Here is a 25,846-nt window from a genome sequence, read left to right as displayed (position 1 = left end):
TCTTGCAACTTTTTCGGGGTTAAGTAACTTTAAAATAAGCTTTTAGGTATGAACTTCAGATGGGGTCAGCGCAGCTGCGAGCTCTCTCGCCCGAGGCCCGCCAGTCACAAGGTCCCGCTGTTACCCTCTTCTGCCCCACTTCTCTGGGCGTTCCTTCGGGATCGCTGGAGTACACCGCGCCACAGTCTCTTCTCTCCCGTCATCACGGCGTATTAATGTCCTACCGTAGCGCTCCGCGGTCGCCATGCAGAACAATCACAAGGAGCACCTCTATAAGATCCTGGTAATAGGGGACCTGGGGGTGGGCAAGACTAGCATCATCAAGCGCTATGTTCACCAGAACTTCAGCCCAAACTACCGAGCCACAATAGGAGTGGACTTCGCCCTGAAGGTCCTTAACTGGGACCATGAAACAGTACGGCTACAGCTATGGGACATAGCAGGTAGGAGAAGCATTACGCGTGACTGCTCAAATGGGTACACAGGTAGGCCCGTTGAATTATTATGCTAATTGGAGAAATTACATGCCATTTTTGTAAGAGGTTTGATGGCTTGTCAAAGTTGCAGCGTAAGAAGCGGGATGGGGAGACGGGAGGGAACTGTAGATATTAGGTTCTGGGGTGTGGTCAACGGACTATGTGTATCAAAAAGATTGGATGTATTGTATACTGACGGCAACATGTAATACAAAAATTTTAGGAAGAGTTTTGTTAAGTAATATTAAACAACAGTCCTGTTCGTTTGCAGACGTTGGGAACCGATGGCAGTTAAGTTACACCGTATGCGTATTGGCCGTATCTCACGTGAGTGGCGGTTATTGGAGAAATTCGTCTGATGCTTCTGCGCGCGCTCTCTCAGTTCCATAAGCTCTGGCCGGTACAGCCGGTGCGCACGCCTGCATGTACAGTCATGTGTCTCGCACTCGTGAGAGAGATTTGAGGCGCAGAATGGGTTTATCGTGAATGAGAACCGGCAATACTTCCGGGATCGAGAATGCCCTGCTACCTATTCTATTCACAATAGATTGATGCGTTGCTTCATTGAGCTCAATTTGGAGGGATATTGTGAACTATGTTTTCTCATACCCTTAATTTAAATGGATGTGTTCATGAGACATTGCAACGTCCCAGTGTTTAGTGTGGCCTTATATGGCCTCTGCTAAGAGCTCTCAGCATTTATTGTGCAGGGGTTTTGATTGTTTCTTGTCAGTCACTACATGATCAGAAGCTTTCAAAGCCTTGGAAGGAAATACGTCTTGCAGCAACAAAACAGCTAAACTAGTACAGTTGAGTCAGGAGAACTCGTGTATGTCGATGTGGTCAATTTAAATAGAGCGCCGTATCAAAATAGCAATATCATGTGGATGGTTTCTCAGTTTAGCTTGATGTAGTCATCTGACGTTAACTCAGACTGGAGATGTTGCCTGGCTTGAACTAGCCTTGCTCTATTGATCATGCACTTGTAGAATGTCACACCTAGGCCCGACCCTAGATGTACCTGTAGGCTAGACCTTACGTCCTATGTACTTGTGGAGATCTGAGAGTATTTGACAGGTGGAAGCTTAAACGTATTGCTTTCATCAATCAAATCCAATCAATCGTTTATAAGGCGTAGGGTCTAGGTCTAGGCAGTGGTGGAAAAATTACCCATTGTCATACTTGAGTAGAAGTAAAGATACCTTTTTAATAGAAAATTACTCAAGTGAAACTAACCCAGTTAAATACTACTTGAGTAATTCTAAAAGTATTTGATTTTAAATATACTTTATAAAAATGAAATATAATTACAAAAATACTGTAAATGTATAAAAAATAAAAGTACATAGAACAAAAGTATAAACGCTACATGTAAAGTGTTGATTTCATGACCTAAAATCAAAGATCTCAGAAGTTTTACATAGTCGTGGCCAAAAGTTTTGAGAATGACACAAATATTAATTTTCAAAAAGTCTGCTGCCTCAGTTTGCATGATGGCAATTTGCATATACTGCAGAATGTTATGTAGTGATCAGATGAATTGCAATTAATTGCAAAGTCCCTCTTTGCCATGGAAATGAACTGAATCCCCAAAAAACATTTCCATTGCATTTCAGCCCTGCCACAAAAGGACCAGCTGACATGTCAGTGATTCTCTCACTCACAGGTGTGAGTGTTGACGAGGACAAGGCTGGAGATCACTCTGTCATGCTGATTGAGTTCGAATAACAGACTGGAAGCTTCAAAAGGAGGATGGTGCTTGGAATCATTGTTCTTCCTCTGTCAATCATGGTTACCTGCAAGGAAACACATGCCATCATCATTGCTTTGCACAAAAAGGTTTTCACAGGCAAGGATATTGCTGCCAGTAAGATTGCACCTAAATCAACCATTTATCGGATCATCAAGAACTTGAAGGAGAGCGGTTCAATTGTTGTGAAGATGGCAGCAGGCAGGTGTGAGTGCATCTGCACACACAGTGAGGCGAAAACTTTTGGAGGATGGCCTGGTGTCAAGAAGGGCAGCAAAGAAGCCCCTTCTCTCCAGGAAAAACATCAGGGACAGACTGATATTCTGAAAAAGGTACAGGGATTGGACTGCTGAGGACTGGGGTAGAGTCATTTTCTCTGATGAATCCCCTTTCCGATTGTTTGGGGCATCTGGAAAAAAGCTTGTCCGGAGAATACAAGGTGAGCGCTACCATCAGTCCTGTGTCATGCCAACAGTAAAGCATCTTGAGACCATTCATGTGTGGGGTTGCTTCTAAGCCAAGGGAGTGGGCTCACTCACAATTTTGCCTAAGAACACAGCCATGAATAAAGAATGGTACCAACACATCTCCCGAGAGCAACTTCTCCCAACCATCCAGGAACAGTTTGGTGACGAACAATGCCTTTTCCAGCATGATGGAGCACCTTGCCATAAGGCAAAAGTGATAACTAAGTGGCTCGGGGAACAAAACATTGATATTTTGCGTCCATGGCCAGGAAACTCCCCAGACCTTAATCCCATTGAGAACTTGTGGTCAATCCTCAAGAGGCGGGTGGACAAACAAACAACCCACAAATTCTGAACAAACTCCAAGCATTATGCAAGAATGGGCTGCCATCAGTCAGGATGTGGCCCAGAAGTTAATTGACAGCATGCCAGGGCGGATTGCAGAGGTCTTGAAAAAGGGTCAAGACTGCAAATATTGACTCTCTGCATCAACTTCATGTAATTGTCAATAAAAGCCTTTGACACTTATGAAATGTTTGTAATTATACTTCAGTATTCCATAGTAACATCTGACAAAAATATCAAAAGACACTGAAGCAGCAAACTTTGTGAAGATTAATATTTGTGTCATTCTCAAAACTTTTGGCCATGACTGTACACAAAAAGCTTATTTCTCTCAAATGTTTTTCCAAAATTTGTTTACATCCCTGTTAGTGAGCATTTTATCCTTTGTCACGATAATCTATCCATCTGACAGGTGTGGAATATTAAGAAGCTGATTAATCAGCATGTTCATTACACAGGTGCACCTTGTGCTGGGGACAACAAAAGGCCACTCTAAAATGTGTAGTTTTGTCATACATTTACATTTAAGTCATTTAGCAGACGCTCTTATCCAGAGCGACTTACAAATTGGAAAGTTCATACATATTCACCCTGGTCCCCCCGTGGGAATTGAACCCTGGTCCCCCCGTGGGAATTGAACCCACAACCCTGGCGTTGCAAGCGCCATGCTCTACCAACTGAGCCACACGGGACCACTCATACAACACAATGCCACAGATGTCTAAAGTTTTGAGGCACTGTGCATTTGGCATGCTGACTGCAGGAATGTCAGCCAGAGCTGTTGCCAGAGAATCTAATGTTAATTTCTCTACCATAAGCCACCTCCAATGTCGTTTTAGAAAATTTACGTTCAACTGGCTTCATAACCACAGACCACATGTAACCACGCCAGCCCAGGAATATTTCTGTCTTTAATAATGCCTTTTATAAAACTTATTCTGATTGGCTGGGCTTAGCTCCCCAGCGGGTGGGCCTATTCCCTCCCAGGCCCACCCATGACCAGTCATGTGCAATCCATATATTAGGGAGTAATGAAAGGATTTCCATTGACTGATGTCCTTCTATGAACTGGAACTCGGCAAAATCTTTGAAATTGTTGCATGCTGCGTATATATTCTAGTTCAGAATATAATAATATATGGTGGGCTCTCTCTCTCTCTGGTGGGCTCCCTCTTTCTCTCTCTCTGGTGGGCTCTCTTTCTTTCTCTGGTGGGCTCTTTCTCTCTTTCTGGTGGGCTCTCTCTCTCTCTGGTGGGCTCTCTCTCTCTCTGGGGGGCTCTCTCTCTCTCTCTCTCTGGTGGGCTCTCTCTCTCTCTGCTGGGCTCTCTCTCTGGTGGGCTCTCTCTCTCTCTGGTGGGCTCTCTCTCTCTCTCTGCTGGGCTCTCTCTCTCTCTGCTGGGCTCTCTCTCTCTATGCTGGGCTCCCTCTCTCTCTGATGGGCTCCCTCTTTCTCTGATGGGCTCCCTCTTTCTCTCTCTCTCTCTGGTGGGCTCTCTCTCTCTCTCTGGTGGGCTCTCTCTCTCTCTGGTGGGCTCTCTCTCTCTCTGCTGGGCTCTCTCTCTCTGGTGGGCTCTCTCTCTCTCTCTGGTGGGCTCTCTCTCAATTCAATTCAATTCAAGGGGCTTTATTGGCATGGGAAACATGTGTTAACATTGCCAAAGCAAATGAGGTAGACAATACACAAAAGTGAAACAAACAAAACTAATTAACAGTAAACATTACACATACAGAAGTTTCAAAACAATAAAGACATTACGAGTGTCATATTAAATATATACAGTGTTGTAACAATGTACAAATGGTTAAAGCACACAAGTTAAAATAAGTAAGCATAAATATGGGTTGTATTTACAATGGTGTTTGTTTTTCACTGGTTGCCCTTTTCTTGTGGCAACAGGTCACAAATCTTGCTGCTGTGATGGCACACTGTGGAATTTCACCCAGTAGATATGGGAGTTTATCAAAATTGGATTTGTTTTCGAATTCTTTGTGGATCTGTGTGATCTGAGGGAAATATGTGTCTCTAATATGGTCATACATTGGGCAGGTTAGGAAGTGCAGCTCGGTTTCCACCTCATTTTGTGGGCAGTGTGCACATAGCCTGTCTTCTCTTGAGAGCCATGTCTGCCTACGGCAGCCTTTCTCAATAGCAAGGCTATGCTCACTGAGTCTGTACATAGTCAAAGCTTTCCTTAAGTTTGGGTCAGTCACAGTGGTCAGGTATTCTGCCACTGTGTACTCTCTGTTTAGGGCCAAATAGCATTCTAGTTTGCTCTGTTTTTTTGTTAATTCTTTCCAATGTGTCAAGTAATTATCTTTTTGTTTTCTCATGATTTGGTTGGGTCTGGGGCTTTGTGGGGTGTGTTTGTGTTTGTGAACAGAGCCCTAGGACCAGCTTGCTTAGGGGACTCTTCTCCAGGTTCATCTCTCTGTAGGTGATGGCTTTGTTATGGAAGGTTTGGGAATCGCTTCCTTTTAGGTGGTTGTAGAATTTAACGGCTCTTTTCTGGATTTCTCTCTCTGGTGGGCTCCCTCTTTCTCACTCTCTGGTGGTCTCTCTCTCTCTCTGCTGGGCTCCCTCTTTCTCTCTCTCTGGTGGGCTCTCTCTTTCTCTCTCTCTCTGGTGGGCTCTCTCTCTCTGGTGGGCTCCCTCTTTCTCTCTCTCTGGTGGGCTCCCTCTTTCTCTCTCTCTGGTGGGCTCCCTCTTTCTCTATCTCTGGTGGGCTCTCTCTCTCTGGTGGGCTCTCTCTCACTCTGGTGGGCTCTCTCTCACTCTGGTGGGCTTTCTCTCTCTCTGGGGGGCTCTCTCTCTCTGGTGGGCTCTCTCTCTGCTGGGCTCCCTCTCTCTCTCTCTCTCTGGTGGACTCTCTCTCACTCTGGTGGGCTCTCTCTCTGGTGGGCTCCCTCTCTTTCTCTCTCTCTGGTGGGCTCCCTCTCTTTCGGGTGGTCTCCCTCTTTCTCTCACTCTCTGGTGGGCTCCCTCTCTCTCTGGTGGTCTCCCTCTTTCTCTCACTCTCTGGTGGGCTCCCTCTTTCTCTCTCTCTCTGGTGGGCTCCCTCTTTTTCTCACTCTGGTGGGCTCCCTCACTCTCTGGTGGGCTCCCTCTCTCTCTGGTGGGCTCCCTCTTTCTCTCACTCTGGTGGGCTCCCTCTCTCTCTGGTGGGCTCCCTTACTCTCTGGTGGGCTCCCTCTCTCTCTGGTGGGCTCCCTCTTTCTCTGTCTGGTGGTCTACCTCTTTCTCTCACTCTGGTGGGCTCCCTCACTCTCTGGTGGGCTCCCTCTCTCTCTAGTGGGCTCCCTCACTCTCTGGTGGGCTCCCTCTCTCTCTGGTGGGCTCCCTCTTTCTCTCACTCTGGTGGGCTCCCTCTTTCTCTCACTCTGGTGGGCTCCCTCTTTCTCTGGTGGGCTCCCTCTTTCTCTCTCTCTCTGGTGGGCTCCCTCTTTCTCTGGTGGTCTACCTCTTTCTCTCTCCTTCTCCCTCTCTTTCTCCCTCTCTCTCTTCATAAGGTAGTCACCTGGAATGCATTTCAATTAACAGGTGTGCATTGTTCAAAGTTAATTTGTGGAATTTCTTTCCTTAATGCGTTGAGCCAATCAGTTGTGTTGTGAGAAGGTAGGGGTGGTAAAAAGAAGATAGCCCTATTTGGTAAAAGACCAAGTCCATATTATGGCAAGAACAGCTCAAATAAGCAAAGTCAAACAACAGTCTATCATTACTTTAAGACTTGAAGGTCAGTCAATCCAGAACATTTCAAGAACTTTAAAAGTTTCTTCAAGTACAGTTGCAAAAACCATCAAGTGCTATGATGAAACTGGCTCTCATGAGGACCACCACAGGAAAGGAAGACCCAGAGTTACCTCTGCTGCAGAGGATAAGTTCAGTAGAGTTACCAGCCTCAGAAATTGCAGCCCAAATAAATTCTTCACAGAGTTCAAGTAACAGATACATCTCAACATCAACTGTTCAGAGGAGACTGCATGAATCAGGCCTTCATGGTCGAATTGCTGCAAAGAAACCACTACTAAAGGACATCAATGAGAAGGAAAGATTTGCTTGGGCCAAGAAACACGAGCAATGGACATGAGACCAGTGGAAATCTGTCCTTTGGTCTGATGAGTCCAAATTTGCGATTATTGGTTCCAAATGCCGTATCTTTGTGAGAGACAGAGTAGGTGAACGGATGATCTCCGCATGTGTGGTTCCCACCGTGAGGCATGGAGGAGGAGGTGTGATGGTGTGGGGGCGCTTTGCTGGTGACTCTGTCTGTGATTTATTTCAGAATTCTTAACCAACATGGCTACAACAGCATCCTGCAGTGATACACCATCCCATCTGATTTGCGCTTAGTTGGTCTATCATTTGTTTTACAACGGAACAATGACCCAACACACCTCCAGGCTGTGTAAGGGCTATTTGACCATGAAGGAGAGTGATGGAGTGCTGTATCAGATGACCTGGCCTCCACAATCACCTGACCTCAACCCAATTGAGATGGTTTGTGATGAGTTGGACCGCAGAGTGAAAGAAAAGCAGCCAACAAGTGCTCAGCATATGTGGGAAGTCCTTCAAGACTGTTGGAAAAAAATTGAAGCTGGTTGAGAGAATGCACAGTGTGCAAAGCTGTCATCAAGGCAAAGGGTGGATACTTTGAAGAATCTCAAATATAAAATATATTTTGATTTGCTTAACATTTTGCCATATGTGTTATTTATTAATAGTTTTGATGTCTTCACTATTATTCTGCAATGTAAAAAATAAAGAAAAACCCTTGAATGAGTAGGTGTGCCAAACTTTAGACTGGTACTGAATATTTGATCTACGTGTGGAATGAGATGTACCCTGTCTGTCCACGTTGTCGTATTTTACCAGGCTTGATTAATGAATGTGACCCTCTACGACTGTGACCAGGACTGTGTAGTCGGCTCTTTGCCCTGAGGCAAATGGTTGTTAACAGCCTAAAGTAACCTTCATCTCAGTGGTGTTACCAGGGCTTATGATATGGTATTAGGGTCAGGGGTGGTGTGGTAACAAGACACATGTTTTATCACAAGGCCAAGGTATAGCGTTTAGTCCTGCTACTGCTATCAGTACTAACTAACAATACTGTGTGTGTGTCAGGTCAGGAGCGGTTTGGGAACATGACCCGGGTCTACTACCGTGAGGCCATGGGGGCGTTCATCGTGTTTGACGTGACGCGGCCTTCCTCCTTCGAGGCCGTCACCAAGTGGAAGGAGGACCTGGACTCTAAACTCACGCTGGCCAATGGGAAAAATGTGGCCGCTGTGCTATTGGCTAATAAGTGCGACCAGGGGCAGGACGTGCTGACCAACAATGGGATTCAGATGGAGAAATTCTGTCAGGAGAACGGCTTTGTGGGATGGTACGAGACCTCTGCCAAGGTGAGAACACAGACACACACACACACACACACACACACACACACACACACACACACACACACACACGGACGGGGGGGGGGGGGGCGGACGGACGGACGCAGTTTCATGTGAATGTCTTACCAAACCTCCACACACTCACACCTCCATACATATTATTAACACACTGACACACACACACTCACAGGTAGAGTTGAGTGGTGTCCAGATGTTCATTTCTGTACCATACCGCGGTATACGGTATTACCGGAAGTGCACAGACAGTGGAGCTATTATTATTATAGAAAAATACAAAGAATTTACGCAAAAAACAATTTAGGGAACATGGATCTTGATTCAGGAGGGGATTGAATGATTCTGCTGTAACCAAGAAGCTTGATGTTGACATCTAGCCACTTAGCTACCAAGTTAGCAACACGATGCATAGCTGGAGCCCGGAGCTGGAGATCATTTAGCACGCAACATCACACAATTTATTTTTACATTTTTAAATGTTTGAAAATAGTATTGAAATACCCCGGTATACGGTATAAACGGTATACAGCCCCAGCCTGCACACATGCTATGGAGTCATGGCACCTTGTACAGCTCTGGAATTTCACAAATTAACTGAAAGTGAGCACAATCAGTTGGATCAAACACACCACTGTCCCAGAAACACTGTGTGCCAGTGGAGCTCTACATTCCGAGAGTCAGAAGAAGGTGAAAGGTCGTTACCGTGGGTTACCAGATTTATGAGCTGCATTTTATTTCTGAAAAGTTGTCCCTTTCTGACTGCCTTTGTTCACTCCAGAAGTTAGTTCTACATATACTTTCCCCTATCCAGTTGGATGGACGAGTGGATGAGGGAGAGGGCAGAAATGAGGAGACACCTCTTTGGAATGGATGCACTGGAAATGGAACCGCATGAAGCATTCAGCCTCTTCACTCAAATACAAGTCAGTGATATAGAGATATGTAGAGAGTGATATAGAGGGTGATATAGAGTGATGTAAAGAGTGATATAGAGGGTGATATAGAGTGATGTAAAGAGTGCTGTAGAGAGTGATGTAGAGAGTGCTGTAGAGAGTGATATAGAGTGATGTAGAGAGTGGTATAGAGTGCTGTAGAGAGTGCTATAGAGTGATATAGAGTGATGTAGAGAGTGCTGTAGAGAGTGATGTATAGTGATGTAGAGAGTGATATAGAGTGATGTAGAGAGTGCTGTAAAGAGTGATGTGAAGAGTGATAGAGAGTGATAGAGAGGGATGTAGAGAGTGATAGAGACGGATGTAGAGAGTGATAGAGAGGGATGAAGAGAGTGATGTAGAGAGGGATGTAGAGAGTGATAGAGAGGGATGTAGAGAGTGATAGAGAGGGATGTAGAGAGTGATGTAGAGAGGGATGTGGAGAGTGATATAGAGTGATGTAAAGAGTGATGTGGAGAGTGATGTGGAGAGTGATATAGAGTGATGTAAAGAGTGATGTAGAGAGTGGTGTATGGAGTGATATAGACAGTGGTGTATGGAGGGCTATAGACTGTGGTGTATGGAGTGGTGAATGGAGTGCTATAGAGAGTGGTGTATGGAGGGCTATAGACTGTGGTGTATGGAGGGCTGTAGACTGTGGTGTATGGAGTGGTGAATGGAGTGCTATAGAGAGTGGTGTATGGAGTGCTATAGACAGTGCTATAGAGAGTGGTGTATGGGGTGTTATAGAGAGTGGTGTATGGAGTGCTATAGACAGTGGTGTATGGAGTGCTATAGAGAGTGGTGTATGGAGTGCTATAGAGAGTGGTGTATGGAGTGCTATAGAGAGTGGTGTATGGAGTGCTATAGAGAGTGGTGTATGGAGTTCTATAGACAGTGGTGTATGGAGTTTCTGTATGGAGTGCTATAGAGAGTGGTGTATGGAGTGTTATAGACAGTGGTGTATGGAGTTTGTGTATGGAGTGCTATAGACAGTGCTATAGAGAGTGGTGTATGGAGTGTTATAGACAGTGCTATAGAGAGTGGTGTATGGAGTGTTATAGACAGTGCTATAGAGAGTGGTGTAGAGAGTGGTGTATGGAGTGTTATAGACAGTGGTGTAGAGAGTGGTGTATGGAGTGCTATGGACAGTGGTGTAGAGAGTGGTGTATGGAGTGCTATGGACAGTGGTGTAGAGAGTGGTGTATGGAGTGTTATAGACAGTGGTGTAGAGAGTGGTGTATGGAGTGCTATGGACAGTGGTGTAGAGTGGTGTATGGAGTGCTATGGACAGTGCTATAGACAGTGGTGTATGGAGTGCTATGGACAGTGGTGTAGACAGTGGTGTAGAGAGTGCTATGGACAGTGGTGTAGAGAGTGCTATGGACAGTGGTGTAGAGAGTGGTGTATGGAGTGATGTATGGAGTGCTATGGACAGTGCTATAGACAGTGGTGTATGGAGTGCTATGGACAGTGGTGTAGACAGTGGTGTAGAGAGTGCTATGGACAGTGGTGTAGAGAGTGCTATGGACAGTGGTGTAGAGAGTGGTGTATGGAGTGCTATGGACAGTGGTGTAGAGAGTGGTGTATGGAGTGCTATGGACAGTGGTGTATGGAGTGTTATAGACAGTGTTGTAGAGAGTGGTGTATGGAGTGCTATGGACAGTGCTGTAGAGAGTGGTGTATGGAGTGCTATAGACAGTGGGGTAGAGAGTGGTGTATGGAGTGTTGTATGGAGTGCTATGGACAGTGCTATAGACAGTGGTGTATGGAGTGATATCGACAGTGGTGTATGGAGTGTTATAGACAGTGGTGTAGAGAGTGGTGTATGGAGTGCTATGGACAGTGGTGTAGAGAGTGGTGTATGGAGTGCTATGGACAGTGGTGTAGAGAGTGGTGTATGGAGTGTTATAGACAGTGGTGTAGAGAATGGTGTATGGAGTGCTATGGACAGTGGTGTAGAGAGTGGTGTATGGAGTGCTATGGACAGTGGTGTAGAGAGTGGTGTATGGAGTGGTGTATGGAGGGCTATGGACAGTGCTATAGACAGTGGTGTATGGAGTGCTATGGACAGTGGTGTAGACAGTGGTGTAGAGAGTGCTATGGACAGTGGTGTAGAGAGTGCTATGGACAGTGGTGTAGAGAGTGGTGTATGGAGTGATGTATGGAGTGCTATGGACAGTGCTATAGACAGTGGTGTATGGAGTGCTATGGACAGTGGTGTAGACAGTGGTGTAGAGAGTGCTATGGACAGTGGTGTAGAGAGTGCTATGGACAGTGGTGTAGAGAGTGGTGTATGGAGTGCTATGGACAGTGGTGTAGAGAGTGGTGTATGGAGTGCTATGGACAGTGGTGTATGGAGTGTTATATACAGTGTTGTAGAGAGTGGTGTATGGAGTGCTATGGACAGTGCTGTAGAGAGTGGTGTATGGAGTGCTATAGACAGTGGGGTAGAGAGTGGTGTATGGAGTGCTATGGACAGTGGTGTAGAGAGTGGTGTATGGAGTGCTATGGACAGTGGTGTAGAGAGTGGTGTATGGAGTGTTATAGACAGTGGTGTAGAGAGTGGTGTATGGAGTGCTATGGACAGTGGTGTAGAGAGTGGTGTATGGAGTGCTATGGACAGTGGTGTAGAGAGTGGTGTATGGAGTGTTATAGACAGTGGTGTAGAGAGTGGTGTATGGAGTGCTATAGACAGTGGTGTAGAGAGTGGTGTATGGAGTGCTATGGACAGTGGTGTAGAGAGTGGTGTATGGAGTGTTATAGACAGTGGTGTAGAGAGTGGTGTATGGAGTGCTATGGACAGTGGTGTAGAGAGTGGTGTATGGAGTGTTATAGACAGTGGTGTAGAGAGTGGTGTATGGAGTGCTATGGACAGTGGTGTAGAGAGTGGTGTATGGAGTGTTATAGACAGTGGTGTAGAGAGTGGTGTATGGAGTGTTATAGACAGTGGTGTAGAGAGTGGTGTATGGAGTGTTATAGACAGTGGTGTAGAGAGTGGTGTATGGAGTGTTATAGACAGTGGTGTAGAGAGTGGTGTATGGAGTGCTATGGACAGTGGTGTAGAGAGTGGTGTATGGAGTGTTATAGACAGTGGTGTATGGAGTGTTATAGACAGTGGTGTAGAGAGTGGTGTATGGAGTGTTATAGACAGTGGTGTATGGAGTGCTATGGACAGTGGTGTAGAGAGTGGTGTATGGAGTGTTATAGACAGTGGTGTATGGAGTGTTATAGACAGTGGTGTAGAGAGTGGTGTATGGAGTGTTATAGACAGTGGTGTATGGAGTACTATAGACAGTGGTGTAGAGAGTGGTGTATGGAGTGTTATAGACAGTGGTGTATGGAGTGTTATAGACAGTGGTGTAGAGAGTGGTGTATGGAGTGTTATAGACAGTGGTGTATGGAGTGTTATAGACAGTGGTGTAGAGAGTGGTGTATTGAGTGTTATAGACAGTGTTGTATGGAGTGCTATGGACAGTGGTGTAGAGAGTGGTGTATGGAGTGCTATGGACAGTGGTGTAGAGAGTGGTGTATGGAGTGCTATGGACAGTGGTGTAGAGAGTGGTGTATTGAGTGTTATAGACAGTGGTGTATGGAGTGTTATGGACAGTGGTGTAGAGAGTGGTGTATGGAGTGCTATGGACAGTGGTGTAGAGAGTGGTGTATGGAGTGTTATAGACAGTGGTGTAGAGAGTGGTGTATGGAGTGTTATAGACAGTGGTGTAGAGAGTGGTGTATGGAGTGCTATGGACAGTGGTGTAGAGAGTGGTGTATGGAGTGCTATGGACAGTGGTGTAGAGAGTGGTGTATGGAGTGTTATAGACAGTGGTGTAGAGAGTGGTGTATGGAGTGCTATGGACAGTGGTGTAGAGAGTGGTGTATGGAGTGTTATAGACAGTGGTGTAGAGAGTGGTGTATTGAGTGTTATAGACAGTGGTGTAGAGAGTGGTGTATTGAGTGTTATAGACAGTGGTGTATGGAGTGCTATGGACAGTGGTGTAGAGAGTGGTGTATGGAGTGCTATGGACAGTGGTGTAGAGAGTGGTGTATGGAGTGTTATAGACAGTGGTGTAGAGAGTGGTGTATGGAGTGTTATAGACAGTGGTGTAGAGAGTGGTGTATGGAGTGCTATGGACAGTGGTGTAGAGAGTGGTGTATGGAGTGCTATGGACAGTGGTGTAGAGAGTGGTGTATGGAGTGTTATAGACAGTGGTGTAGAGAGTGGTGTATGGAGTGCTATGGACAGTGGTGTAGAGAGTGGTGTATGGAGTGTTATAGACAGTGGTGTAGAGAGTGGTGTATGGAGTGTTATAGACAGTGGTGTAGAGAGTGGTGTATGGAGTGTTATAGACAGTGGTGTAGAGAGTGGTGTATGGAGTGTTATAGACAGTGGTGTAGAGAGTGGTGTATGGAGTGTTATAGACAGTGGTGTAGAGAGTGGTGTATGGAGTGCTATGGACAGTGGTGTAGAGAGTGGTGTATGGAGTGTTATAGACAGTGTTGTAGAGAGTGGTGTATGGAGTGCTATGGACAGTGGTGTAGAGAGTGGTGTATGGAGTGCTATGGACAGTGGTGTAGAGAGTGGTGTATGGAGTGTTATAGACAGTGGTGTAGAGGGTGGTGTATGGAGTGCTATAGAGAGTGGTGTAGAGAGTGGTGTATGGAGTGTTATAGACAGTGGTGTAGAGAGTGGTGTATGGAGTGTTATAGACAGTGGTGTAGAGAGTGGTGTATGGAGTGCTATAGACAGTGGTGTAGAGAGTGGTGTATGGAGTGTTATAGACAGTGGTGTAGAGAGTGGTGTATGGAGTGTTATAGACAGTGGTGTATGGAGTGTTATAGACAGTGGTGTAGAGAGTGGTGTATGGAGTGTTATAGACAGTGGTGTATGGAGTGCTATAGACAGTGGTGTAGAGAGTGGTGTATGGAGTGTTATAGACAGTGGTGTATGGAGTGTTATAGACAGTGGTGTAGAGAGTGGTGTATGGAGTGTTATAGACAGTGGTGTATGGAGTGCTATAGACAGTGGTGTAGAGAGTGGTGTATGGAGTGTTATAGACAGTGGTGTATGGAGTGTTATAGACAGTGGTGTAGAGAGTGGTGTATGGAGTGTTATAGACAGTGGTGTATGGAGTGTTATAGACAGTGGTGTAGAGAGTGGTGTATTGAGTGTTATAGACAGTGGTGTATGGAGTGCTATGGACAGTGGTGTAGAGAGTGGTGTATGGAGTGCTATGGACAGTGGTGTAGAGAGTGGTGTATGGAGTGCTATGGACAGTGGTGTAGAGAGTGGTGTATTGAGTGTTATAGACAGTGGTGTATGGAGTGCTATGGACAGTGGTGTAGAGAGTGGTGTATGGAATGCTATGGACAGTGGTGTAGAGAGTGGTGTATGGAGTGTTATAGACAGTGGTGTAGAGAGTGGTGTATTAAGTGTTATAGACAGTGGTGTATGGAGTGCTATGGACAGTGGTGTAGAGAGTGGTGTATGGAGTGCTATGGACAGTGGTGTAGAGAGTGGTGTATGGAGTGTTATAGACAGTGGTGTAGAGAGTGGTGTATGGAGTGTTATAGACAGTGGTGTAGAGAGTGGTGTATGGAGTGTTATAGACAGTGTTGTAGAGAGTGGTGTATGGAGTGCTATGGACAGTGGTGTAGAGAGTGGTGTATGGAGTGTTATAGACAGCGGTGTAGAGAGTGGTGTATGGAGTGCTATGGACAGTGGTGTAGAGAGTGGTGTATGGAGTGTTATAGACAGTGGTGTAGAGAGTGGTGTATTGAGTGTTAATGACAGTGGTGTATGGAGTGCTATGGACAGTGGTGTAGAGAGTGGTGTATGGAGTGTTATGGACAGTGGTGTAGAGAGTGGTGTATTGAGTGTTAATGACAGTGGTGTATGGAGTGCTATGGACAGTGGTGTAGAGAGTGGTGTATGGAGTGCTATGGACAGTGGTGTAGAGAGTGGTGTATGGAGTGTTATAGACAGTGGTGTAGAGAGTGGTGTATGGAGTGCTATGGACAGTGGTGTAGAGAGTGGTGTATGGAGTGTTATAGACAGTGGTGTAGAGAGTGGTGTATGGAGTGCTATGGACAGTGGTGTAGAGGGTGGTGTATGGAGTGTTATGGACAGTGGTGTAGAGAGTGGTGTATGGAGTGTTATAGACAGTGGTGTAGAGAGTGGTGTATGGAGTGCTATAGACAGTGGTGTAGAGAGTGGTGTATGGAGTGTTATAGACAGTGGTGTATGGAGTGTTATAGACAGTGGTGTAGAGAGTGGTGTATGGAGTGTTATAGACAGTGGTGTATGGAGTGCTATAGACAGTGGTGTAGAGAGTGGTGTATGGAGTGTTATAGACAGTGGTGTATGGAGTGTTATAGACAGTGGTGTAGAGAGTGGTGTATGGAGTGTTATAGACAGTGGTGTATGGAGTACTATAGACAGTGGTGTAGAGAGTGGTGTATGGAGTGTTATAGACAGTGGTGTATGGAGTGTTATAGACAGTGGTGTAGAGAGTGGTGTATGGAGTGTTATAGACAGTGGTGTATGGAGTGTTATAGACAGTGGTGTAGAGAGTGGTGTATTGAGTGTTATAGACAGTGTTGTATGGAGTGCTATGGACAGTGGTGTAGAGAGTGGTGTATGGAGTGCTATGGACAGTGGTGTAGAGAGTGGTGTATGGAGTGCTATGGACAGTGGTGTAGAGAGTGGTGTATTGAGTGTTATAGACAGTGGTGTATGGAGTGCTATGGACAGTGGTGTAGAGAGTGGTGTATGGAGTGCTATGGACAGTGGTGTAGAGAGTGGTGTATGGAGTGTTATAGACAGTGGTGTAGAGAGTGGTGTATGGAGTGTTATAGACAGTGGTGTAGAGAGTGGTGTATGGAGTGCTATGGACAGTGGTGTAGAGAGTGGTGTATGGAGTGCTATGGACAGTGGTGTAGAGAGTGGTGTATGGAGTGTTATAGACAGTGGTGTAGAGAGTGGTGTATGGAGTGCTATGGACAGTGGTGTAGAGAGTGGTGTATGGAGTGTTATAGACAGTGGTGTAGAGAGTGGTGTATTGAGTGTTATAGACAGTGGTGTAGAGAGTGGTGTATTGAGTGTTATAGACAGTGGTGTATGGAGTGCTATGGACAGTGGTGTAGAGAGTGGTGTATGGAGTGCTATGGACAGTGGTGTAGAGAGTGGTGTATGGAGTGTTATAGACAGTGGTGTAGAGAGTGGTGTATGGAGTGCTATGGACAGTGGTGTAGAGAGTGGTGTATGGAGTGCTATGGACAGTGGTGTAGAGAGTGGTGTATGGAGTGTTATAGACAGTGGTGTAGAGAGTGGTGTATGGAGTGCTATGGACAGTGGTGTAGAGAGTGGTGTATGGAGTGTTATAGACAGTGGTGTAGAGAGTGGTGTATGGAGTGTTATAGACAGTGGTGTAGAGAGTGGTGTATGGAGTGTTATAGACAGTGGTGTAGAGAGTGGTGTATGGAGTGTTATAGACAGTGGTGTAGAGAGTGGTGTATGGAGTGTTATAGACAGTGGTGTAGAGAGTGGTGTATGGAGTGCTATGGACAGTGGTGTAGAGAGTGGTGTATGGAGTGTTATAGACAGTGTTGTAGAGAGTGGTGTATGGAGTGCTATGGACAGTGGTGTAGAGAGTGGTGTATGGAGTGCTATGGACAGTGGTGTAGAGAGTGGTGTATGGAGTGTTATAGACAGTGGTGTAGAGGGTGGTGTATGGAGTGCTATACAGAGTGGTGTAGAGAGTGGTGTATGGAGTGTTATAGACAGTGGTGTAGAGAGTGGTGTATGGAGTGTTATAGACAGTGGTGTAGAGAGTGGTGTATGGAGTGCTATAGACAGTGGTGTAGAGAGTGGTGTATGGAGTGTTATAGACAGTGGTGTAGAGAGTGGTGTATGGAGTGTTATAGACAGTGGTGTATGGAGTGTTATAGACAGTGGTGTAGAGAGTGGTGTATGGAGTGTTATAGACAGTGGTGTATGGAGTGCTATAGACAGTGGTGTAGAGAGTGGTGTATGGAGTGTTATAGACAGTGGTGTATGGAGTGTTATAGACAGTGGTGTAGAGAGTGGTGTATGGAGTGTTATAGACAGTGGTGTATGGAGTGCTATAGACAGTGGTGTAGAGAGTGGTGTATGGAGTGTTATAGACAGTGGTGTATGGAGTGTTATAGACAGTGGTGTAGAGAGTGGTGTATGGAGTGTTATAGACAGTGGTGTATGGAGTGTTATAGACAGTGGTGTAGAGAGTGGTGTATTGAGTGTTATAGACAGTGGTGTATGGAGTGCTATGGACAGTGGTGTAGAGAGTGGTGTATGGAGTGCTATGGACAGTGGTGTAGAGAGTGGTGTATGGAGTGCTATGGACAGTGGTGTAGAGAGTGGTGTATTGAGTGTTATAGACAGTGGTGTATGGAGTGCTATGGACAGTGGTGTAGAGAGTGGTGTATGGAATGCTATGGACAGTGGTGTAGAGAGTGGTGTATGGAGTGTTATAGACAGTGGTGTAGAGAGTGGTGTATTAAGTGTTATAGACAGTGGTGTATGGAGTGCTATGGACAGTGGTGTAGAGAGTGGTGTATGGAGTGCTATGGACAGTGGTGTAGAGAGTGGTGTATGGAGTGTTATAGACAGTGGTGTAGAGAGTGGTGTATGGAGTGTTATAGACAGTGGTGTAGAGAGTGGTGTATGGAGTGTTATAGACAGTGTTGTAGAGAGTGGTGTATGGAGTGCTATGGACAGTGGTGTAGAGAGTGGTGTATGGAGTGTTATAGACAGCGGTGTAGAGAGTGGTGTATGGAGTGCTATGGACAGTGGTGTAGAGAGTGGTGTATGGAGTGTTATAGACAGTGGTGTAGAGAGTGGTGTATTGAGTGTTAATGACAGTGGTGTATGGAGTGCTATGGACAGTGGTGTAGAGAGTGGTGTATGGAGTGTTATGGACAGTGGTGTAGAGAGTGGTGTATTGAGTGTTAATGACAGTGGTGTATGGAGTGCTATGGACAGTGGTGTAGAGAGTGGTGTATGGAGTGCTATGGACAGTGGTGTAGAGAGTGGTGTATGGAGTGTTATAGACAGTGGTGTAGAGAGTGGTGTATGGAGTGCTATGGACAGTGGTGTAGAGAGTGGTGTATGGAGTGTTATAGACAGTGGTGTAGAGAGTGGTGTATGGAGTGCTATGGACAGTGGTGTAGAGGGTGGTGTATGGAGTGTTATGGACAGTGGTGTAGAGAGTGGTGTATGGAGTGTTATAGACAGTGGTGTAGAGAGTGGTGTATGGAGTGCTATAGACAGTGGTGTAGAGAGTGGTGTATGGAGTGCTATGGACAGTGGTGTAGAGAGTGGTGTATGGAGTGTTATAGACAGTGGTGTAGAGAGTGGTGTATGGAGTGCTATGGACAGTGGTGTAGAGAGTGGTGTATGGAGTGTTATAGACAGTGGTGTAGAGAGTGGTGTATGGAGTGCTATGGACAGTGGTGTAGAGAGTGGTGTATGGAGTGTTATAGACAGTGGTGTAGAGAGTGGTGTATGGAGTGTTATAGACAGTGGTGTAGAGAGTGGTGTATGGAGTGTTATAGACAGTGGTGTAGAGAGTGGTGTATGGAGTATTATAGACAGTGGTGTAGAGAGTGGTGTATGGAGTGCTATGGACAGTGGTGTAGAGAGTGGTGTATGGAGTGTTATAGACAGTGTTGTAGAGAGTGGTGTATGGAGTGCTATGGACAGTGGTGTAGAGAGTGGTGTATGGAGTGCTATGGACAGTGGTGTAGAGAGTGGTGTATGGAGTGTTATAGACAGTGGTGTAGAGGGTGGTGTATGGAGTGCTATAGACAGTGGTGTAGAGAGTGGTGTATGGAGTGTTATAGACAGTGGTGTAGAGAGTGGTGTATGGAGTGTTATAGACAGTGGTGTAGAGAGTGGTGTATGGAGTGCTATAGACAGTGGTGTAGAGAGTGGTGTATGGAGTGTTATAGAAAGTGGTGTAGAGAGTGGTGTATGGAGTGTTATAGACAGTGGTGTATGGAGTGTTATAGACAGTGGTGTAGAGAGTGGTGTATGGAGTGTTATAGACAGTGGTGTATGGAGTGCTATAGACAGTGGTGTAGAGAGTGGTGTATGGAGTGTTATAGACAGTGGTGTATGGAGTGCTATAGACAGTGGTGTAGAGAGTGGTGTATGGAGTGTTATAGACAGTGGTGTATGGAGTGTTATAGACAGTGGTGTAGAGAGTGGTGTATGGAGTGTTATAGACAGTGGTGTATGGAGTGTTATAGACAGTGGTGTAGAGAGTGGTGTATTGAGTGTTATAGACAGTGGTGTATGGAGTGCTATGGACAGTGGTGTAGAGAGTGGTGTATGGAGTGCTATGGACAGTGGTGTAGAGAGTGGTGTATGGAGTGCTATGGACAGTGGTGTAGAGAGTGGTGTATTGAGTGTTATAGACAGTGGTGTATGGAGTGCTATGGACAGTGGTGTAGAGAGTGGTGTATGGAATGCTATGGACAGTGGTGTAGAGAGTGGTGTATGGAGTGTTATAGACAGTGGTGTAGAGAGTGGTGTATTGAGTGTTATAGACAGTGGTGTATGGAGTGCTATGGACAGTGGTGTAGAGAGTGGTGTATGGAGTGCTATGGACAGTGGTGTAGAGAGTGGTGTATGGAGTGTTATAGACAGTGGTGTAGAGAGTGGTGTATGGAGTGTTATAGACAGTGGTGTAGAGAGTGGTGTATGGAGTGTTATAGACAGTGTTGTAGAGAGTGGTGTATGGAGTGCTATGGACAGTGGTGTAGAGAGTGGTGTATGGAGTGTTATAGACAGCGGTGTAGAGAGTGGTGTATGGAGTGCTATGGACAGTGGTGTAGAGTGTGGTGTATGGAGTGTTATAGACAGTGGTGTAGAGAGTGGTGTATTGAGTGTTAATGACAGTGGTGTATGGAGTGCTATAGACAGTGGTGTAGAGAGTGGTGTATGGAGTGCTATGGACAGTGGTGTGGAGAGTGGTGTATGGAGTGTTATAGACAGTGGTGTAGAGAGTGGTGTATGGAGTGTTATAGACAGTGGTGTAGAGAGTGGTGTATGGAGTGTTATAGACAGTGTTGTAGAGAGTGGTGTATGGAGTGCTATGGACAGTGGTGTAGAGAGTGGTGTATGGAGTGTTATAGACAGTGGTGTAGAGAGTGGTGTATGGAGTGCTATGGACAGTGGTGTAGAGGGTGGTGTATGGAGTGTTATGGACAGTGGTGTAGAGAGTGGTGTATGGAATGTTATAGACAGTGGTGTAGAGAGTGGTGTATGGAGTGCTATAGACAGTGGTGTAGAGAGTGGTGTATGGAGTGCTATGGACAGTGGTGTAGAGAGTGGTGTATGGAGTGTTATAGACAGTGGTGTAGAGAGTGGTGTATGGAGTGCTATGGACAGTGGTGTAGAGAGTGGTGTATGGAGTGTTATAGACAGTGGTGTAGAGAGTGGTGTATGGAGTGCTATGGACAGTGGTGTAGAGAGTGGTGTATGGAGTGTTATAGACAGTGGTGTAGAGAGTGGTGTATGGAGTGTTATAGACAGTGGTGTAGAGAGTGGTGTATTGAGTGTTATAGACAGTGGTGTATGGAGTGCTATGGACAGTGGTGTAGAGAGTGGTGTATGGAGTGCTATGGACAGTGGTGTAGAGAGTGGTGTATGGAGTGTTATAGACAGTGGTGTAGAGAGTGGTGTATGGAGTGCTATGGACAGTGGTGTAGAGAGTGGTGTATAGAGTGTTATAGACAGTGTTGTAGAGAGTGGTGTATGGAGTGCTATGGACAGTGGTGTAGAGAGTGGTGTATGGAGTGCTATGGACAGTGGTGTAGAGGGTGGTGTATGGAGTGCTATAGACAGTGGTGTAGAGAGTGGTGTATGGAGTGTTATAGACAGTGGTGTAGAGAGTGGTGTATGGAGTGTTATAGACAGTGGTGTAGAGAGTGGTGTATGGAGTGCTATAGACAGTGGTGTAGAGAGTGGTGTATGGAGTGCTATGGACAGTGGTGTAGAGAGTGGTGTATGGAGTGTTATAGACAGTGTTGTAGAGAGTGGTGTATGGAGTGCTATGGACAGTGGTGTAGAGAGTGGTGTATGGAGTGCTATGGACAGTGGTGTAGAGAGTGGTGTATGGAGTGTTATAGACAGTGGTGTAGAGGGTGGTGTATGGAGTGCTATAGACAGTGGTGTAGAGAGTGGTGTATGGAGTGTTATAGACAGTGGTGTAGAGAGTGGTGTATGGAGTGTTATAGACAGTGGTGTAGAGAGTGGTGTATGGAGTGCTATAGACAGTGGTGTAGAGAGTGGTGTATGGAGTGTTATAGACAGTGGTGTAGAGAGTGGTGTATGGAGTGTTATAGACAGTGGTGTATGGAGTTTTATAGACAGTGGTGTAGAGAGTGGTGTGTGGAGTGTTATAGACAGTGGTGTATGGAGTGCTATAGACAGTGGTGTAGAGAGTGGTGTATGGAGTGTTATAGACAGTGGTGTATGGAGTGTTATAGACAGTGGTGTAGAGAGTGGTGTATGGAGTGTTATAGACAGTGGTGTATGGAGTGTTATAGACAGTGGTGTAGAGAGTGGTGTATTGAGTGTTATAGACAGTGGTGTATGGAGTGCTATGGACAGTGGTGTAGAGAGTGGTGTATGGAGTGCTATGGACAGTGGTGTAGAGAGTGGTGTATGGAGTGCTATGGACAGTGGTGTAGAGAGTGGTGTATTGAGTGTTATAGACAGTGGTGTATGGAGTGCTATAGACAGTGGTGTAGAGAGTGGTGTATGGAGTGCTATGGACAGTGGTGTAGAGAGTGGTGTATGGAGTGTTATAGACAGTGGTGTAGAGAGTGGTGTATTGAGTGTTATAGACAGTGGTGTATGGAGTGCTATGGACAGTGGTGTAGAGAGTGGTGTATGGAGTGCTATGGACAGTGGTGTAGAGAGTGGTGTATGGAGTGTTATAGACAGTGGTGTAGAGAGTGGTGTATGGAGTGTTATAGACAGTGGTGTAGAGAGTGGTGTATGGAGTGTTATAGACAGTGTTGTAGAGAGTGGTGTATGGAGTGCTATGGACAGTGGTGTAGAGAGTGGTGTATGGAGTGTTATAGACAGTGGTGTAGAGAGTGGTGTATGGAGTGCTATGGACAGTGGTGTAGAGAGTGGTGTATGGAGTGTTATAGACAGTGGTGTAGAGAGTGGTGTATTGAGTGTTATAGACAGTGGTGTATGGAGTGCTATGGACATTGGTGTAGAGAGTGGTGTATGGAGTGCTATGGACAGTGGTGTAGAGAGTGGTGTATGGAGTGTTATAGACAGTGGTGTAGAGAGTGGTGTATGGAGTGTTATAGACAGTGGTGTAGAGAGTGGTGTATGGAGTGTTATAGACAGTGTTGTAGAGAGTGGTGTATGGAGTGCTATGGACAGTGGTGTAGAGAGTGGTGTATGGAGTGTTATAGACAGTGGTGTAGAGAGTGGTGTATGGAGTGCTATGGACAGTGGTGTAGAGGGTGGTGTATGGAGTGTTATGGACAGTGGTGTAGAGAGTGGTGTATGGAGTGCTATAGACAGTGGTGTAGAGAGTGGTGTATGGAGTGTTATAGACAGTGGTGTAGAGGGTGGTGTATGGAGTGTTATAGACAGTGGTGTATGGAGTGCTATAGACAGTGGTGTAGAGAGTGGTGTATGGAGTGCTATGGACAGTGGTGTAGAGAGTGGTGTATGGAGTGCTATAGACAGTGGTGTAGAGAGTGGTGTATGGAGTGCTATGGACAGTGGTGTAGAGAGTGGTGTATGGAGTGTTATAGACAGTGGTGTAGAGGGTGGTGTATGGAGTGTTATAGACAGTGGTGTAGAGAGTGGTGTATGGAGTGCTATGGACAGTGGTGTAGAGAGTGGTGTATGGAGTGCTATAGACAGTGCTATAGACAGTGGTGTATGGAGTGCTATAGACAGTGGTGTAGAGGGTGGTGTATGGAGTGCTATAGACAGTGCTATAGACAGTGGTGTATGGAGTGTTATAGACAGTGGTGTAGAGAGTGGTGTATGGAGTGCTATAGACAGTGGTGTAGAGAGTGGTGTATGGAGTGCTATAGACAGTGCTATAGACAGTGGTGTAGAGATTGGTGTATGGAGTGCTATAGACAGTGCTATAGACAGTGGTGTAGAGAGTGGTGTATGGAGTGCTATAGACAGTGCTATAGACAGTGGTGTAGAGAGTGGTGTATGGAGTGCTATAGACAGTGGTGTAGAGGGTGGTGTGCAGAACATTAAGACAAGTTCTTGAGCCTTCCAGTGGTGTTGAGTTGTCAGGTCCATCTCCCTGAAGACTCCATAACTACGTGTTTCTCCTCACGTCTTAGTGGAAACACAAATGACGGATTTTTTCAGAAAGAACTTTGAGATGTGTGTGTGTGTGCTTTGAGATGTGTGTGCTTTGAGATGTGTGTGTGTGTGGAACTGTCATGTGCCTGCTTTTAGATAAAGCCCCCCTCTGTTACATGAACCCATTCTGAATGGTGTTTTATTTTTATATGTCTGTATTATCTGTGGTGATATAAGCCTATTACAAGAGTATAAAGGATGTCTCTCTCTCTCTCTCTCTCTCTCTCTCTCTCTCTCTCTCTCTCTCTCTCTCTCTGTCTCTGTCTCTCTCTCTCTCTCTCTCTGTCTCTGTCTCTGTCTCTGTCTCTCTCTCTGTCTCTCTCTCTCTCTCTCTCTCTCTCTCTCTCTCTCTCTCTCTCTCTCTCTCTCTCTCTGTCTCTCTCTGTCTCTCTGTCTCTCTCTGTCTCTCTCTGTCTCTTTCTCTCTCTCTGTCTGTGTGGTAATGTAAGATGTTATTAGAGAGGAAGTCTGCTGTAGACTACACTATGTCACATCCTGCTGAGCAAGCTGATAAAGGACCTCATGAAGATTCAATATTCAACTAATTAATTCTGCTGCCCAACTCACCCCATGGTCTGAGGAAGACTGTGTGTGTGTGTGTGTGTGTGTGTGTGTGTGTGTGTGTGTGTGTGTGTGTGTGTGTGTGTGTGTGTGTGTGTGTGTGTGTGTGTGTGTGTGTGTGTGTGTGTGTGTGTGTGTGTGTGTGTGTGTGTGTGTGTGTCTCGCTGGCGAAGCAGCTGTTGGAGGCTTGAAATGTTCTAAAATCAGACTGTAGACTTTTATCCCTGTCTTAATGTTCTCCCTCTCATTAACTTCTCATTAGTGATCACTGACCCTGTCCTCTCCTGACTGGGACCCATAGTTCACCTCAACCCCTGAAGGCTTCGTTACAGAAACCACACCAAAATATTAACGTGGGGATGTATGTTTTAGTCTCGTTATCAAACAGTTGCAATAGGTAGAAGATGCAGATGTGTCACTGCACATCAACCCATGAGTGAGTGTGTATGTGTCGTTCTGTGCCTCAGTGTGTGTGTGTGTGTCAAAACGTCACACTGACTCTACTGAAGAGACATACACTCACAGCCACAACAATACACTCACAGCCACAACAATACACTCACAGCCACAACAATACACTCACAGCCACAACAATACACTCACAGCCACAACAATACACAACAATACACTCACAGCCACAACAATACACTCACAGCCACAACAATACACTCACAGACACAACAATACACTCACAGCCACAACAATACACAACAATACACTCACAGCCACAACAATACACTCACAGCCACAACAATACACTCACAGACACAACAATACACTCACAGCCACAACAATACACTCACAGCCACAACAATACACTCACAGACACAACAATACAGAACAATACACTCACAGCCACAAGAATACACTCACAGCCACAAAAATAGAAAAACATACACAAAAATACACTCACACCCACAAGAATACACTCACAGCCACAACAATACACAACAATAAAATTAATTTATTGTTTTTTCCTCTCTCTCTCTCTCTCTCTCTCTCTCTCTCTCTCTCTCTCTCTCTCTCTCTCTCTGTCTTTCTAGGAGAATATTAATATAGATGAAGCAGCTAACTGTCTGGTGAAGCACATCATCGCCAACGAGAATGATTTTCTCCAATCAGAAGTTCCTGACACCATCTCCCCCCAATTAAACTCTGGCAGGGGCGGGACCTGCTCTTCCTGTTTCAAATCATAGAATACCTCCACCACTACATACTCCTCCACCACTACTACACACTCCTCCACCACTACACACTCCTCCACCACTACTACACACTCCTCCACCACTACTACACACTCCTCCACCACTACTACACACTCCTCCACCACTACACACTCCTCCACCACTACTACACACTCCTCCACCAGTACACACTCCTCCACCACTACACACTCCTCCACCAGTACACACTCCTCCACCACTACACACTACTCCACTACTACACACTCCTCCACCACTACTACACACTCCTCCACCACGACACACTCCTCCACT

At 45.8% G+C, this 25,846-nt stretch overlaps 1 protein-coding gene across 1 annotated transcript; it reads left to right on the top strand.

Annotated features, from left to right (window-relative positions):
* The first annotated feature begins 28 nt into the window (after nt 1-28).
* LOC129832560 (ras-related protein Rab-38-like) lies at nt 29-25,638 on the top strand. The gene is made up of 3 exons (XM_055896707.1): nt 29-443; nt 8,158-8,438; nt 25,394-25,638. The coding sequence occupies exons 1-3, from the start codon at nt 245-247 to the stop codon at nt 25,544-25,546; spliced, it is 633 nt and encodes a 210-aa protein (XP_055752682.1). The 5' UTR covers nt 29-244; the 3' UTR covers nt 25,547-25,638.
* Nucleotides 25,639-25,846: the final 208 nt, after the last annotated feature.

The sequence above is a fragment of the Salvelinus fontinalis genome, chromosome 33, assembly GCF_029448725.1.
Source record: "Salvelinus fontinalis isolate EN_2023a chromosome 33, ASM2944872v1, whole genome shotgun sequence".
Classification (NCBI taxonomy): Eukaryota; Metazoa; Chordata; class Actinopteri; order Salmoniformes; family Salmonidae; genus Salvelinus; species Salvelinus fontinalis.
Note: the sequence above shows the minus strand (reverse complement) of the source record. Positions and strands in the feature narration are given on the sequence as shown.